The sequence below is a fragment of the Macrotis lagotis genome, chromosome 3 (assembly GCF_037893015.1).
Source record: "Macrotis lagotis isolate mMagLag1 chromosome 3, bilby.v1.9.chrom.fasta, whole genome shotgun sequence".
NCBI classification, from domain to species: domain Eukaryota; kingdom Metazoa; phylum Chordata; class Mammalia; order Peramelemorphia; family Peramelidae; genus Macrotis; species Macrotis lagotis.
In genome coordinates, this window is record NC_133660.1 from 202,609,238 (window position 1) to 202,626,963 (window position 17,726).

The 17,726-nt window shown below is 36.1% G+C and overlaps 1 protein-coding gene across 1 annotated transcript in view; it reads left to right on the forward strand.

The window, feature by feature from the left end:
• The window catches only part of FAM184B (family with sequence similarity 184 member B), a 136,806-nt gene that overhangs the window by 94,900 nt on the left and 24,180 nt on the right, over positions 1-17,726 (forward strand). The window contains exon 7 of the mRNA XM_074229732.1: positions 16,916-17,022. Coding sequence (XP_074085833.1) covers positions 16,916-17,022 — 107 coding nt within the window. The remainder of the gene's footprint in view (positions 1-16,915; positions 17,023-17,726) is intronic.

Genomic DNA, 17,726 nt, shown 5'->3' on the forward strand with positions numbered 1-17,726 from the left:
GATGTAAGAAACTTTTTCAGATTGTCACTTTCAACTTTCATAATCTTAGAGAATTGCCTGGAGATGGGAGTGTGAAGGTACAAGAAAGTGGAATACTGATCAGCTTGAATGGGTCAGAAGTGAGACTTGAACCCAGGTCTTTCTGACTCTGAGGCTAGCTCTCTACTTAAATATCGACTCAATCAGGAAAAAATTAGAAGAGGGTTGGAGTCCCCTATAGTAGCTTAATCAAGGAGGGAGCCCAGAACTAGTGTTCAGAATAATAGGATGAGTTGGGTGAAGACCTGGAAGCAGCGACAATAAAATCTAATTGTTCTCTTTCTCTGTCTCTTTCTCTTGCTCTGTCTTCTTCATTATTTTTCTCTTCCTTCCCTCTCTTAATGAAATATCCACAAGGCATTAAGAATTAGATTACAGATGAGCAAACCAAGCAAGGCTCAACTAAATTAAATTTCCCAAGATCTTGTAATTAGTGATTGAGCAAAGGTTCAAAACCAGTTCCCTTTATTACAGATCCAACCCTTTTTCCATAGCACCCTGAACATTTGAGTTATTATTCCCCTAGGCATTTGAGCTCATGTGAATGCCCATGCTATTCTTGCATCTGTTTGGGCAGTTTTTAATTTAGCAATCACCCAGAAAGTGACTCAATAAATCAAACCATGTAGATTATCTTCCACAGAATTAATATTGGCTCAAGGTTAACTTGGAAAGTCTGCCTGCAATAATTGAGATCCACTCAGTGACTTCTCAGAGGTTACTTCATCTCCGTAATTCTGTAATTCACCAATTCTGATTGTAATCATCCTGGTATTTTAAAAAAAATACCTTATCTATTAGATATCTGTTTTCAGATATAAAGAGAATTAGTCTGAGTGTGGTGAATCACCAATAAGAGTATCATGCAGTTGGGGTTTTTCCCCCCTTTGTAATTCATGTCAGAGTGAATTTTCAAATGTGCTCTGGAACCACAAGAGCCAGAAGTGGAGGTTACAAGACTCATGGTTTTCCAAAAAAAAACTTTTTTCCAGTTTTTAACCATGTTTTTTTAAATAATTCTCTTTGAAGGTCCCTTTGCTTTCTTATAGCAAAATACCACATGAAAAATGAAAGCAAAAATAAAGCCATACTATTGAACAAACTACTCTAAATCTTCATTTTTGCTTCTGAAATCCATGTCTGATTAAATCCATAAATCACTTAAGTCTTTAAACAGCAGCATCTCTGTACTGCTATTTTTGTGCTCCATTTTTACCATCCTATTTGCACAGGATTATCTAGAATATATATTTATAACCAGGTGACTCACAGAGCTGTCTTATGGGCAAGGAGTTTGCCTGTGATTTTCACAGTCATTTGAGATAATTAGGCCATTACTGGTTTCAGTGAACTTTTCTTTTTTAAATGTTTTCCCCAGGTCACATATAACACCTAAAATTAACAAGCAAACACTGATCTTTCTAGCTACAGTTCCCCTTGTCAGTTCCTTCACCTTATGAAAGATGAATAATCAGGACAAGTCAATAATTTATTAGAAATAGCATTTTATTTATTTATATTTGAAGGAATAGTTCATAAGATCATATATATATATAATATACTATATATTATACACATATACATGGAGAGAGAGAGAGAGAGAGAGAGAACTGGAAAGGAGCTTAGAGATCTTATAATAAGACTTTAATATTTTATATATGAGGAAATTGAGTCCCAAAGAGGTTGTGAGGTAACCCATGATTTTGTGGGTAATAAAAAAATAGTAGATAGAACCAGACTTCAAACTCAGGTCCCTTAGATTCTAGATAAATACAGTTAATTTCACAGTTTCTCAGATCATTAAAAATCATCACAAGTAACAAATGCCAATAATAAATATTGTTTCATTTGTTCATCAATACCTCTTTGTCAGCTTAATTATCTATCAGAACCTCATGAGCTGGTTCCCCCCCCACACACACACACACCACCTTAGTGATCTATAATATACCTTCCCATTGCTTTTCAATTTTTTATTCTTCTAAATATTCTTCATCTTGCTTCTTGAACCTCCTGGGTTGTGGATTTCCAAAGAGGTTTGTATTTTCTTGATGTATAGTGGTAATCTGTCACTCTTTTTTTTTTCCAACTTGTTCCTTTGGAACAAGGGATGGAGCTTTAGTGATGGCTTGTTAAGGACAATAATATGGGTCAAAATTGGCCCTCTTTGTTCACCACTTTGGTGCTACCTCCAATGTGAAGCTTTCCTTGATTCGATTCATGAACTAGAAGGATTCTTTCCTCCAATGACTTCTGTGCACTTCAACATATAGTAACAATATATTTTTTGTGTTCATGTCTTATTCTCTTCTTAGACCTGTTGCTTCTTCCAAGGTGGGATCTGAGTTGTTTTATCTCTGTATCCCCATCATTTAGGCAAGTCACTTAACCCAGTTTGTCTTAGTTTCTTCATCTGTAAAATGAACTAGAGAAAAAAATGACAAATCACTCCAGTATCCCTTGCCAAGAAAACCCCAAATAGTGACATGAAGAGTGGTACAATACGGAAGCAACTGAATAGCAACAGCAACGATAATTCCCATTGTTCAGCCTGCTTCACAGAGGAAACGCTTAATGAATGTGCCAGATTGAGTTTAAGTGGCATTTAATTTAATCAGTCAGTAAACTTGTTGTTGTTGTTGTTGCCAAAAGGCAACTTAGCCTGGTCTCAAAGGTAGGAAGAAGGTAGGTTCAAATTCTGCCTTACCCTGGACCATTCCCTTAATCTTTCAGTGCTTCTGGACAGATCTCTATAAACATTGCAGATTGAGTGGTGACCTGCATTTGTATGGGGAGCTTCCTCACCCATAACTTTCCTACACCACTGAAATCACAGGTCCGGTGCTCACCCCAACTACTATTTGTAGATACTAGAAATACAAAGACAAAAATGAAATGATCCTCAAGGATTTTAATTGAGTTTTAGTATTTAAGAGGGGCTGTAACCATTGTCGCCATTTATCTTTAATACTGTTTTCAGAATGGAAGTTTCTACATAGAGACCCTGAATCCTCTATTCTCTTCATTCTAGACCATAGAAGAAAGAGGTAGAAATTACATATTTGCAAATTGGATTTAAAATGAAAGTAGTCAACTGAGGTGCAGACAATTCTCACATCAGAAACGGTCTGATTTTTAATTTCACAGAGTTGCTTTTGTCTTTTTCTCTCCTCCTCCCCACCTCCTCCCTCTTTCTAATGAAATTCAGTATTTGGGAAAAAAAGCATTTACCTTGGCAACTCTAAAGATCAAAGTTAGAGAATGGAATCTTAAGAATTCTGGCAGTAGGAGTACCTGCTAGGTGTCCATCTCTATCTCAACATAATTATGCAGATAAAAGGACATTTATACAGTATATGACTTATTAAGTGCTTTTTTTACAAATACTATCTCATTTGATCCTCACAACAAATTTGGGAGGTAGGTTAAGGAAACTGAGACAAACAGAGGCAAAGTGACTTGCTCAGAGTCATACAGCTAATAAATGTCAGAGGCCAAATTTGAAGTCAAATCTTCCTGACTCTAGGCCCAGTTCTCTGTGCCAGAGGTTTCAAGCTTGTGGTTTGAAGCAGATTAAAATTTAATTGGAAAATATTTAACAAAACAAATAAAATATTATACACAACATAGGTAATGTAAGTTTGTGGTTTTCTAATCAATATACAGCCCACAGAGATCTATTTGTATTTGAAATGACATCACTGCTTTATGCCACCAGCTGCTTCAGGTAAAATGAGGTTAAATAATTATCTTGAGAAGTCTTAAAAAGGAAATAGTTTCACTAAAGGGGCAATTTGGAAGAGTGTATGATTAGAGCAAAGCAAGAGTGTCTAGGTAGCAAGAAGCAATCCTACTTCCCCCCACCAGTTCAGGCCCCCCTAACCAGGTCAGTTAAAAAGCAAATCATTACTCACTCAGTATATCCAGATGCTGTATTGAGCCCAGGGGATTCAGAGAAAGACAAAAACAAAGTCCTAGCCCTTAAGGAACTTCCACTCCATTCCAACAGAGGACACAATATCCAAAGGGCTGGGTACATACAAGATACATACAAGATAGGTGAGGAAAGATTTGAATGAGTGCAAAACCCAAATATTTCTTTAGTATCTACTGGCAAAATGATATTTTTTCTCCATCCCTTGCTGTTTCACTGAATTACTGTCTCGTTGCTATAGCCCTTCTCTTACATCAATAAATTAGTACATTTTCCATGTTCTAAAGTTGAGCATTTATTATATATTTATAGATAACTGTATATTAATTATATTATATATTTATTATAATGTAGTTCCTATTCTCAAGGAGCTCACAAAGGGAGATAACAAATAAATTATTATATTCAAACAAGCTATATACAGGAAATAAGCAACAGGAGGGCACTAGAATTAAGGGCATTGGAGAAAAACTTCCTAAAGAAGGTAAGATTTTAACTGGATCTTGAAGGAAACCAGGAGATGAAGATAAGGAAGGAGGGAGGGAGAATAGTCTAGACATGAGGGACAGCCAGTGAAAATGCCTGGAGGTGAGAGAATGAGTGTCTTGGTTTGAGGAAAAACAAGAAGCCAAGGTGACTGAACTACATAATTCATAGCAAGAGAAGAAGAGGTTGAGAGGTTGAAAGGTATAAGAAGAATGGGGGAGCAGCTAGGTTGCACTGTGAATAGAGCACTGGCCCTGGTGTCAGGAGGACCCAAGTTCAAATGTGACCTCAGACACTTAATAATTGCCTAGCTGTATGGCCTTGGGCAAATCACTTAACCCCATTGCCTTGCAAACCCCAACCCCCCCCCAAAAAAAAGAAGACTGGAAAGGTAGCCAGAATTTGGAGGATTTTGTTGGTTAAACAGGATTTTATATTTGATCCTGGAGGCAATATGGAGTCATTGGATTTTGTTTAACAGGGGGGAGAAGATGATCTGGTCAGATCTTTGCTTTAGGAAGACATTTTGACAGGTGAGTGAAGAATGGAATAGAATGGGGAGAGATTTGTGACAAACAGAACAATAGTAGTAGTCTAGGGGTGAGTTAAAGAGAGTCTGCACCAAGGTGTACTGTGTCAAGGGAGAAGGGGCATATTTGAGAGATGTAAGGTAAATATTGATAAGACTTGGCAACTCATTGGATATGAAAGGTGAGACAGTAGCAGATTGATGATAAGAGGTTAGAGAGAGAAGCATTGAAAATAGCACCTATCAATAGGTGATACTCTGAACAGTAATAGGGAAGTCTGGAAAGTGGGAAGGTTTGAGGCAAATGATAAATTCTGTTTTAGACATATTGAGTTTTTGGGTGGCTAGGTGGCACAGTGGATAAAGCACCAGCCCTGGGGTCAGGAGTACCTGGGTTCAAATCTGGTCTCAGATACTTAATAATTACCTAGCTGTGTGGCCTTGGGCAAGCCACTTAACCCCATTTGCCTTGCAAAAACCTAAAAAAGACATATTGAGTTTAAAATGTTTTTAAGATATCCAGTTTTAGATATCCAAATGGCAGTTAGAGCTGTGAATCTGAAATTAGGGAAGAGGTTAGAACTATCCTTGATATTTTCACCTTGCCTGGGTAAAGTAGACATTGATGCTAATAATATGAGTCCCTTTCTTTTGTTGTCAGCAGTGAGTCCTTCAATTAAAAGGAGCAGCTCTACAGGTGTAAAGGAGACCTAGGGTATTTGTGAATTTTTCATGAATACAATTAAAGCTTTTCTAGACCTTCCTGTGAACATCTGACTTTTTGGGACCAATGACTTTCTTACCATCTGGGATGATAAGCTAGTTGGATAAAGATCAAAATGACCATCAGTCAGTAGGTAGTAGATGAATTGGGAGAGTAGGTCAGTTGGGGCTGAGGATCACATTAATTTTTAGACAACCTCCAAATACAAATTCAATTGTCTTTGCTCCTAATGGATAATCTTTTTTGTTAACCAAAAGCTGACACACTACTTGGCAACGAAATCACATTCATAGTCACAATCTTTATAACAAACCCATAGCACCTAATGAAGCATAGCTAAAAGGAAAGATAACTTGAAAGCCCTTGAAGCAGTGAATAAAGATGATGAATTTAAATTTAACCACATCATGTCATGGTACTAGATCAGTCTTTCAGTGCTCATAATGAGCGTGAACATAGAAAAACAGATCACCATGAAGATAACTACCTTCTTTACAATGAATGCTAATATTTGTACATAAATGAACAAATTCTATGATCAGTTTGATAAGATTCAATTCAGTTCAATATTTATTAATTAAGCAATCCTGTGTACACAGTACTTTGTGAGTACTTTGGCGAGATACCAAGTTTACATAAGCCATCTTCCTGCCCTATAGAACCTATAAATACAGAGATTCCTAATCTATTTTGTTCCATGGACCCTTTCAGCAGTCTAGTGAAGCCTATGGGCCTCTTCTCCAAATCACATTTTTAAATAATTATATGAAATATTAAATTTCAATTAGTAGGAAAAAATAAAGATCCCTCCATCCAAGGTCACTAAAGCCTTTTAATATATTTATTAACATTGTTCAGTTGTATTTGAGCCCATGTACCATAGCTATCCTCCACTATCTTCATCTTTGTTGTTTCCATGATACTATCAACATCTTATCCTCTGTTGTCCCCTTTTTCTTTTTACCTTCAATTTTCCCCAAAATCAGCATCTTCTCATTATGTTTATTTACATTTCAGCTTCAATATTTGATCTTCCAGTGAATAACCTGAAGTAATTTCTTTACATATTGACTGATTTTTTCTTATTGCTGACCAAGGGACTCAAAAGTTTTCAGAAGCATCACAGTTTTATTCTTTCCTTATAGTCCAACCCCATATGTTTGACTACGTGAACCTTTGTCAGTAGGTAATGTCTCTGCTTTTTAGGAGGCTGTCCAGATTTGCCATATCTTTTCTTTCAAGAAGTAAATGTCTTTTAATTTCATAACTACAGTCATTATCTTCAGTGATCTTTGAGCCCAAGAAAAGAAAATCTGACACTATTTCTATTTCTTCTCCCTCTCTTTGCCATGAAGTGAAAGGACCAGTTGCCAGGATATTAGGTTTTTGTTGATGTTATTTCAAGACGGCTTTTACTCTCTTCTTTCACCCTCATTAAGAGAGCTCTCAATTCTTCATTTTCTGTATCCATCAAATTTTATTCAGATTTTTTATTTTTTCTAACTGGACATTTCACATGATGTACTCTACATGTAAGTTAAATAAATAAGATGATAAAATGTTTGTCCTTCATTTTTGAAGAAGACCACAACATCAGGGAGTTGATGCCATGACAAGCAGGTGAATTGGATTTGAGTGAGGGCATGCTGTGCTACCTAAGTCACCAGCCTCACTTTATCCTCCAGAGTCAGGTTCCAGTGGCCAGATAGGAATCAGGATGACTGGAGATGGTTCTGGATATAAGACAATCAGGGTTAAGTGACTTGTTCAAGGTCACATAGCTAGTAAGTATCAAGTGTCTGAGGTTGGATTCGAGCTCCCATCCTCCTGACTCCAAGGTCAGTGCTTAATCCAGTGCACCACCCAGCTGCTCATGAGGATAATAGACAACCTTATCATACTACTTTTCCAATCTTAAATCAACCAGCTATTCCATGTTCAATTCCATCTGGTGCTTCTTGGCCCCTGTACAGGTTCCTTTGGAGGCAAGTAAGATGATTTGGTACTCCCATCATTTTGAGGATTTACCATATTTTGTTGTGATCTGCACAAGTCAGTGAAGCAAAAGTAGATATTTTTCTGCAACTCTCTTGCTTTTTCCATAATCCAGCAAATGTTGGTACTTTGGTCTCTAGGTCCTCTGCCTCTTCCTTCTGCTCTTCTGGTAATTCTTGATTCATATGTCACTGAAGCCTGGATGGCAGAATCTAAAAACCTTGCCGCAGTGTGAAACTAGCCCAATTGTTCAGCATTACCCTTCATTAGGATTGGGACCTAAACTGATCTTTTCCAATCCAGCCACTGCTGAGTTTTCCAGATTTGATGGTACATCTGAATGCAGCATTTTAACAGCATCAGCTTTTAGGATGTCTGGCTCTAAAGCAGTAATCAGACCTTCGTGGTTATTGGTGAGGTTACGCTCTTTTTACATAGTTAAAAATGTCTTAGGTTCATGTAAATTCATAGGAATATCAATTTAGAGTGAAAGGAGGTCTTCTAGGACAGAACAAAGATGGCATCGTGAAGCTAACATGCTCCCAGAACTTTCCCTACCAAAGATAAATGAAGACTACTCTTTACCAGATCACACCAGGAAAAAAAAAAAGATTAAAGGAGTCATCATGGAGGATCTTCAGAGAAGGTCTATATCTTTGGGGGAAAAGGGGAAGTAAAGTCCAGGAGGTGGGAGAGCAGGAAAGGCAGCAGGAGGCTTTTAGCCATGGTGCAATCCAGGTCCCAACAGAATAATAACAGAGGTCCTGGCAGCTAGATAGCAAGCCAATAGGGAGCATCCCAACCCCAAACAAAGTCTGAACCCTTGAAAACACCAGGATAAAAAAACAGGACTGGGGTTGGGAACAATCCTCTGTTGAGTCAGAACCTGGACATAAAGGAGGGGGAAAAACCCTCTGCAAATGCAAGGTCTGGAGTGAAAAGGCAACATCTTGGCCAACAAGTCATGGATCAGACCCCAACCCCAACAAAATAAAAGCTTAGAGCTATATTCCATATACCCCAGGAGCAGAACTAAAATAGCAAAGATGAGCAAAGATGCTAAAAGAACTCTCATTATAGAAAACTACTTTACAGACAAGGATGACAGCAATGCCATGTCTGAAGAAAAAAATCAGTGAAAAATCGCTCACAGGGCAAGTATCAAAATAGTCTACAAAGTGGACTCAAATACAAAAGCTCATTGAAGATCTTAAGAAAGAATTTAAAAATCAGGGCGGCTAGGTGGCGTAGTGGATAAAGCACCGGCCTTGGAGTCAGGAGTACCTGGGTTCAAATCCGGTCTCAGACACTTAATAATTACCTAGCTGTGTGGCCTTGGGCAAGCCACTTAACCCCATTTGCCTTGCAAAAACCTAAAAAAAAAAAGAATTTAAAAATCAAAGAAGAGAGGAAAAAGAAAAATGGATAAAAGAAATAAAAGTCATGCAGGAAAATTGTGAAAAGTTGACCAAAGAAATCAACTCCATTAAAGTAAAAATAACCAACTGGAAAAGGAAACACAGAAGCTAATTGAAGAAAATAAAATCCTAAAAATTAGAATTGAACAATTAGAAACCAATGAATCTATAAGACTCAAGATTCCATTAAACAAAATAAAAAGGCTGAAAAAAATTGAAGAAAATGTTTTCTAGGAAAAACAAATGACCTGGAAAATAGATCCAGGAGGGACAATCTATGAATCATCGGACTACCAGAAAGTCTGGACCAACAAAAGAACCTGGAAAACATCATGCAGGAAATTATATAGAAAACTGTCCAAACCTACTAGAACAAGAAAGAAATATAACCACTGAAAAAAATCACAAAACCTCTCTAGAGAGAGACCCCAGGATAAAAACTCCAAGGGTTGTAATAGCCAAATTCCAGAACCCTCAAATAAAGATGAAAATATTGCAAGCAGCAAAAAGAAACAATTGAAATACAAAGGGAACACAATCAGACTCACACAGGACCTATCAGCCTCAACATTAAAGAATCAGAAGAACTGGAATAACATATTTCAGAGAGCTAGGGACCTGGGATTACAACCCAGCATGTACTACCCTGAAAAATTCAGCACATACTGTCAGGGGAAAAGATGCATATTCAGTGAAACAGAGGACTTCCAGAATTTTATGACACAAAGATGAAAATTGAACAGAGAATTCAATTGCCAAATACACGATTGAAGAGTTGCATTAAAAAAGTTAAATGAAAAGGGGATGGAAAAAGAAAAAATTGTTTTAAACAAGTGTTGGTCAACTATCAAATTGTTTTCAACCCTAAAAGGGAAGATATGACACTTCAAATTCTTTTAACTTTACTTCTCTAAGGATAATTAGAGGGTAGAATATAATTGAAGAGAATGAACCTAAAGGATAGGGGTATAAGTGAGTCTTGTCTCTCAGTTGAAGAGGTCCAAGATGACATCACTGTGTTTGAGACAAAAAAACCCTGGAAAAAATTAGGGGTGTTAACTTTAACTTGTGTGTGTCACTATACTTTGACTCACTTTAATCATATGGTGCTTAACACTCATATGGTGCTTAACACCTTGTCTTATGAGGGCATCATAAACTGGGAGGACCTGAGTTAGTGTCTCAGTATTTACAGTCATTTGAAAGGTTCTCAGATGAGACCTCCAGAGTCTCCCTATACTTAGACATCTTTTTATTTTTTTATTTTTGCAAGGCAAGTGGGGTTAAGTGGCTTGCCCAAGGTCACACAGCCAGGTAATTATTAAGTGTCTGAAACTGGATTTGAACCCAGGTACTCCTGACTCCAAGGCCGGTGCTACCCCTTACTTAGACTTCTTTAAGCATCATAAACTCCAAGGACCTGAGACAATGTCTCTGTTACTTACAGTCATCTGTAGAGTTCTCAAGTGAGACCTCCCGAACCTCCCAGTACTTAGAGATCTTTAATATTCTTTCAGTTCATTAGACCAAGGTTTGACTTAACAGGTGCTTCACTTAAGAAAGTGTTAAATACCCTGGGTGGGGAAGGTGGGGGAGGTAAAGTGTGAAAGAAAATAAATGGTGGGGGGCAGCTAGGTGGTGCAGTGGATAAAGCACCGGTCCTGGAGTCAGGAGTACCTGGGTTCAAATCCAGCCTCAGACACTTAATAATTACCTAGCTGTGTGGCCATGGGCAAGTCACTTAACCCCATTTGCCTTGCAAAAACCTAAAAAAAATGGTGGGGGGCCACAAATAGTTTAAGAAATGATATGGCTTTGGATGATACTTTGGCTCCTGAGGAGGATTATGTGATACTTGAAAAGGGGGTGAGGTAAAAAAGTGATTATAATTACAATTGATGTAATTTGAGTCAATGCTGATTATCAAGCAATAAAGTAAACAATCTGTGATATCTTCATAACAATAGTAGTTTATCAAGCAATCAAATAATTAAACTGTGATTGGTGATACCTGATTAATAATATTAGAGCAATAAATAACACCAAGGGAAGAGGCACAAAGATTTATAATTTTAGAGGGAAAGAAGGGAGAATGTGAATGCTGAGTAAATAGAATTTACTCAGTGAGGGAATAAGATACAATCCCACTTGGGTTTAAAAATCAAACTTAATCTACAGGGAAGAGGGGGACTGATAAAAGGGAAGGGAAGGAATAAGTGAAAATAAACTGAAAGTTAAATTTTTAAAAGAAAAGTCAAAGGGTAAAGGAAGTAAAATTTTGGTTAGGAGGAATAAGAGAAAAGGAAAGAGATAAATATAAATGGAGAAAGATGGCATGGAGGGAAATACAGAATTAGTAATCTTAACTGCAAATGTAAATGTGATGGGGGCAGCTAGGTGGCACAGTGGATAGAGCACCTGGAGTCAGAAATACCTGAGTTCAAATCTGGTCTCAGACACTTAATTATTACCTAACTGTGTGGCCTTGGGCAAGCCACTTAACCCCATTTGCCTTGCAAATAAACCTTAAAAAATGTGAATGGGATGAACTGTTCCATAAAATGGAAGTGGATAGTAGAATGGATTAAAAACTAGAATCCCACAATATGTTGTTTACAAGAAACTCATTTGAAGCAGAGGGACACACACAAGGTAAAGGTAAAAGGTTGGAGCAAAATATATTATGCCCCAGCTAAAGTAAAAAAAGTCTAGGATAGTGATCCTAATCTCTAGTAAAAGCAAAAATCAATCTCATTTAAAGGGATAAGGAAGGAAAGTACATCTTCTCAAAAGGCACCATTGGAAATGAAGCTATATCATTACTAAACATGTATGTACCTAGTGGTATAGCATCCAGATTCCCAGAGGAAAAGTTGAGTGAATTACAAGGAGAAATAGTCAGAAAAACTTTAATAATGGGAGATCTCAATTTCCTCTCTCATAACTAGATAAATCTAGCAACAAGATTAAACAAGGAGGAAGTTAAGAAGGTGAATGAAATCTTAGAAACGTTGGATATGAGAAAACTCAATGGGGATATAAAAGAATATACCTTTTTCTCAGCAGTACATGGCATCTTCACCAAAACTGACCATGTACTAGGGCACAAAAACCTTATAATCAAATGCAGAAAGCTAAAAATAATAACTACACATTTCTCATGTAATAAAAATTACATGTAATAAAGGGTCAGGGAAAGATAAACTAAGAACTAATTGGAAATTAAATTACTTTATCTTAAATAATGGGTGGATCAAATAGCAAATAATAGAAATGATCAATAATTATATCCAAGAAAATGATAATGAGACATCATACCAAAATTTATGGGGTGCAGCCAAGGCAATTTTGAGGGGAAACTTTATATCTTTTAATGCCTATATGAATAAAATATAAAAGGAAATTAATGAATTGGGTATGCAACTAAAAAAGCTAGGAAAAGAACAAATTAAACATCCCCAATTAAATACCAAATTAGAAATTCTGAAAACCAAAGGAGAGATTAATAAAATGGAAAGCAAGAAAACCATTGATTTCATAAATAAAACTAAGAGCTGGTTTTCTGAAAAAGCCAATAAAATAGACAAACTTCCAGTTAATCTGATTTAAAAAAAAGAAAGAAGATAATCAAATTGCCAATATCAAAAAATGAAAAGGATAAACTAACCACCAATAAGGAGAAAATTGAAAAGATAATTTGAAGTTACTTTGCCAAACTGTATTCCAGTAAATTGGATAACTTGAGTGAAATGGATCGATATTTACAAAAATACAAACTGCCCAGATTAAAAGAAGAGGAAATAAATTACTTAAATAACCCCATTTCAGAAAAAGAAATTGAACAAATCATCAACTCTCTAAGAAAAAGTCTCCGGGTCCAGATGAATTTACAAACATTTAAGGATCAATTAATTTCTATTCTACATAAACTTTTTTTTAAAAAAATAGGAGAGGAAGGAGCCCTGCAGAACTCCTTTTATGATATCAACATGATGCTGATACTTAAACCATGGAGAACCAAAAAAAGACAAAGAAAATTATAGACCAATCTCCCTAATGAATATTGATGCAAAAATCTTTTTTTGTTATTGAAATGAAGGTCAAACCAAATATTTTTATTTCTAAATTTCTTTTCTGTTTTTGCATTCTTAGGTCTCCATTCCATTTATGTTATTACAATAAGACTTCATCATTAATTTATCACGTAACAATCAGACTCCTTATTTTCAAGCATAATTTGGCACTTGTTGTAGAAAGCTCCAATTCTGAAATGGAATCTCAATTCTAAAATTGATTCCAGAAAGGAAATTTTGTGTTACTATTACTCTTCTGTTTGAAATAATACTTAATGAAATTATGGTCAAATTTGTCATTTCTAAATTTCACTTCCATTTTGGCATTCTGACTTCTCAGTTCCATATATAGCATATCATTATGATATCCTAATGCATTTATGATAAAACAATGATCCATCTTGATCTTATGAAAAGATCTTTTTTTTTAATTATAAAGATTTTATTTATTTTGAGTTTTACAAGTTTTCCCCTAATCTTACTTCCCTCCCCCCACCCCCCACAGAGGGCAATTTGCCAGTCTTTACATTGTTTCCATGGCATACATTGATCCAAATTGAATGTGATGAGAGAGAAATCATATCCTTAAGGAAGAAACAAAGTATAAGAGATAGCAAGATCAGACAATAAGATATCAGTTTTTTTTCTAAATTAAAGGTAATAGTCCTTGGTCTTTGTTCAAACTCCTCAGTTGTTTCTCTGGATACAGATGGTATTCTCCATTGCAGACAGCCCCAAATTGTCCTTGATTGTTGCACTGATGGAATGAGTGAGTCCATCAAGGTTGAACATCACCCCCATGTTGCTGTTAGGGGTACAATGTTTTTCTGGTTCTGCTCATCTCACTCAGCATCAGTTCATGCAAATCCCTCCAGGCTTCTCTGAATTCCCATCCCTCCTGGTTTCTAATAGAACAATAGTGCTCCATGACATACATACCACAGTTTGCTAAGCCATTCCCCAACTGAAGAACATTTACTTGATTTCCAATTCTTTGCCACCACAAACAGGGCTACTATGAATATTTTTGTACAAGTGATGTTTTTACTCATTTTCATCATCTCTTCAGGGTATAGACCCTGGTAGTGGTATTGATGGATCAAAGGGTATGCTCATTTTTGTTGCCCTTTGGGTATAGTTCCAAATTGCTCTCCAGAAAGGTTGGATGAGTTCACAGCTCCACCAACAATGTAATAATGTCCCAGATTTCCCACAACCCTTCTAACAATGATTGCTATCCTTTCTGGTCATATTGGCCAGTCTGAGAGGTGTGAGGTGGTACCTCAGAGAAGCTTTAATTTGCATTTCTATAATAAGTAATGATTTAGAGCAATTTTTCTTACGACTATGGATTGCTTGATCAAAAGAAGATTATTAAGGTTTTCATATGTTTCTATATTTTTAAAAGTAATTTCAGTGTATAACATTGGACCTTATAGATATAAGCATTATAGGATTAATTACTGCCTAGAAAGACTTTGTGATTTTATTGAAGGACTTCATGAAAGAAACTACACAGCATTGTGTAGCTCTTTTAACCTCATTCTTGGTGAATAATATAAATTGCAAAATGAATGATTTTGACTATATTAATTAAAAAAAGGTTTTGCACTATTAAAATCAATGCTGCCAAAATTAGAAGGAAAGTAGAAATCTGGGAAACAATCCTCACAACCTGGAGTTCTGATAAAAGTTGCATTTCCAAAAATATAGAAAGAATTGCATTAAATTTATAAGCTCACAAGTCATTCTCCAGTTGATAAATGGTCAAAAGATATGAACAGTTTCCTTTTTCTTTTTTTAGTTTTTGCAAGGCAGTTACTTGCTCATGGTCACACAGCTAGGTAATTATTAAGTATCTGAGTGAGCAGACAGTTTTCAAAAAGAAGAAATTAAAGCTACATATAATCATATGAAAAAATGCTCCAAATCACTATTGATTAGAGAAATACAAATTAAAACAATGAGGTGTCATCTCATACCTATTAGATTAGCCAACATGAGAAAAAGGGAAGATGATCAATGTGGAGAGGTTGTGGGAGGATTGGAATATTTATGAATTGCTGGTGGAGTTGTGAACAGATCCAACCTTTCTGAAGAGTGATATGGAACTATGCCCAAAGAGCAATAAAACTGTTCATACCTTTGACCCAGCAATTTCACTTCTAAGTCTATATCCAGAATAAATTGTAAAAAATGGGAAAAGTCCTACATGTTCCAAAATATTCATAACAGCTCTTTTTGTAGTGGCAAAGAATTGGAAATTGAAGGGATGTCTTCATCAATTGGGGAATGGCTAAACTAGTTATGGTACATGAATACTATGGAGTATTATTGTTCTATAAGAAACCATAAATGGTTGGACTCTAGAGAAGCATAGAATGATTTATAAGATCGATGCTGAGTGAAGGGAGCAGAACCAAGAGAAAAATGTATACATCAACAACAACATTATGAGATGAACAATCTTGATGGAAGCAACTCCTCTCAACATTACAGAGAGCTAGGACAACTGTATTTGACTGGTTATATTATCCCCCAACTAGAGGAAGAAAAACAAAATAAAACAAAACACAAAGAAAAAAAACCCTTCCTAATCTGATGAACACTTTATAAAAATTATTTCTTATGTATCTTTTTCCATTAATCCTAATTCCTCATGCCAAAAATTATTAATTTGTAAATATGTTTAACAAAATATATATGTAAAATGCTAACCTAACTGTTCCCTGCTGAGGTGGGGGGGGTTAGGAAGTGAGGGTGTAGGGAAATTTTGTAACTTGGAAATATGCATGTACAAATGGATGAAAATAAATAAATTTTAAAATTAAAAAAAATTAGAGTGAAAATTGCCTTAGAATCATCTGGACCAAACTTTTTGTTAGGCAGATGAGAAAAATGAAACCTAGAGAGCTTGTCATTTGTCCATAGTGTTCTAAGGAATACGGGATACAACTGGGACCTGAATCTAGTAGGTCTTCCAACTCCAAATCCAATACTCTCAATACTGTCTATTTCTGTCCCTGTTCTCATGACCTCTGCACATTTATTGTTGAAAAGAAATAACTGTCTCATAAAGATGCAGGAAAAAATAAACAAAACAAACTACAGAATCTGAATGAACATAAATTCGCTATTTAAAAATTTCTCTTGTTTTTTTCTTCCTATTCCATGGTTTTCTTCATTTTCTTCACACAGAAAATGACTAGTATGTAAGCATGTTAAACACAAATGTACATATACAATGTTCACTAGACTGTTCACCACTGAGGGGAGGGGAGTAGGAAGAGAGGGTAGAAGAAAATTGTGCAACTTAAAAATATGCATGTGGCTAAATGTAAAAAAAAAACTTTCCATAACATGTAACTGGAAAAATAAAATAAAATATCAATAAGAAATAACTGTGACCTGGTCTAGAGAGTACAGATCCTATGGAGTTTTCTGTCTTGGTCCCTCATCTTTCCTTTCTCCATAGAGGATGAACAGTGTCTGAATAAAAAAAAAAGTTGGAGAAGAAAAAAATGACTCTTCTTGCTCTTCTTTCTTTCTCTGTTTTTCTCTCTCTATTCCCTTCCCTATCATTCCTTCCTTTCTTCATTCCTCCTCTCCCTCTCTCCCTTTTTCTCTTCCTCCCTTCCTCCATTGATTCCTCCTTTTTTATTTTTCTTCCTTCCTCCCTTTTTCTTCATTCCCCTTTTCCTCTCTTTGTCGTTTTAGGAACAATGCTTCAAACAGAATGAACTTTCTAAGACACCACCTGAAGGAAGAAAATACCAAGAACAATTAGCAGCAGAAATAGAAACCTTCAGCGAAGAGGAAGAAAGGTAGAGAGGCTCATTATCCCTTTGACTAATAACAGTTTACTTTGCTATAAAGAGTCTTATGAACTTTTTGTTTTGGTTTTCATTGCAAAACTGTGAGATAAGCAGAGGGGGTCTGATTTTCCAGAGGAAATTAAGACTCCCAGAATTGTCGTTGATCATCTCATTAATAGGTACCAGTTGTGAGGCACACTAACTATGGAGGTCATTTAATCTGAGCTTTAGTTGGATTCAGTGGCCTCTAAGGTCCCTTCCAGCTCTAAATCTATGGTGCTATGATTAAATTTCCAGTTTAAAAACATAAATTTTGAACAGAAGGAAGACCAGAAAAATATTCCAGATAATTAGGACAACTTCAAAAGCTATGGGTTGATCCTATTATAGATACTTCACAGTAAGCTGTACATAACAGAGACCCCCCCAATTTCATTACACTTCTTCCCTCTGCCTTTTCTATTATGTACATTCAAAGGCCCATGTAAATATTAAGTATACAGTTGGCATTGCAGAATTGAGGCTACTCAGGAGAGATTTGGGAAGTGCCCTGATGGCCAGCTGGATAGCATAGATTTAAAAAGGAAGAGGGCTTGTTGAGTGACAGTATTGGGTACAGATTTGGAAGTGGTAGTACAGCTCTAAGGAGTACATGATTATTAGGGCAATTATCTGAAAAAGATCTGGAGGTTTTAGGGCACTTCATCCTCAGT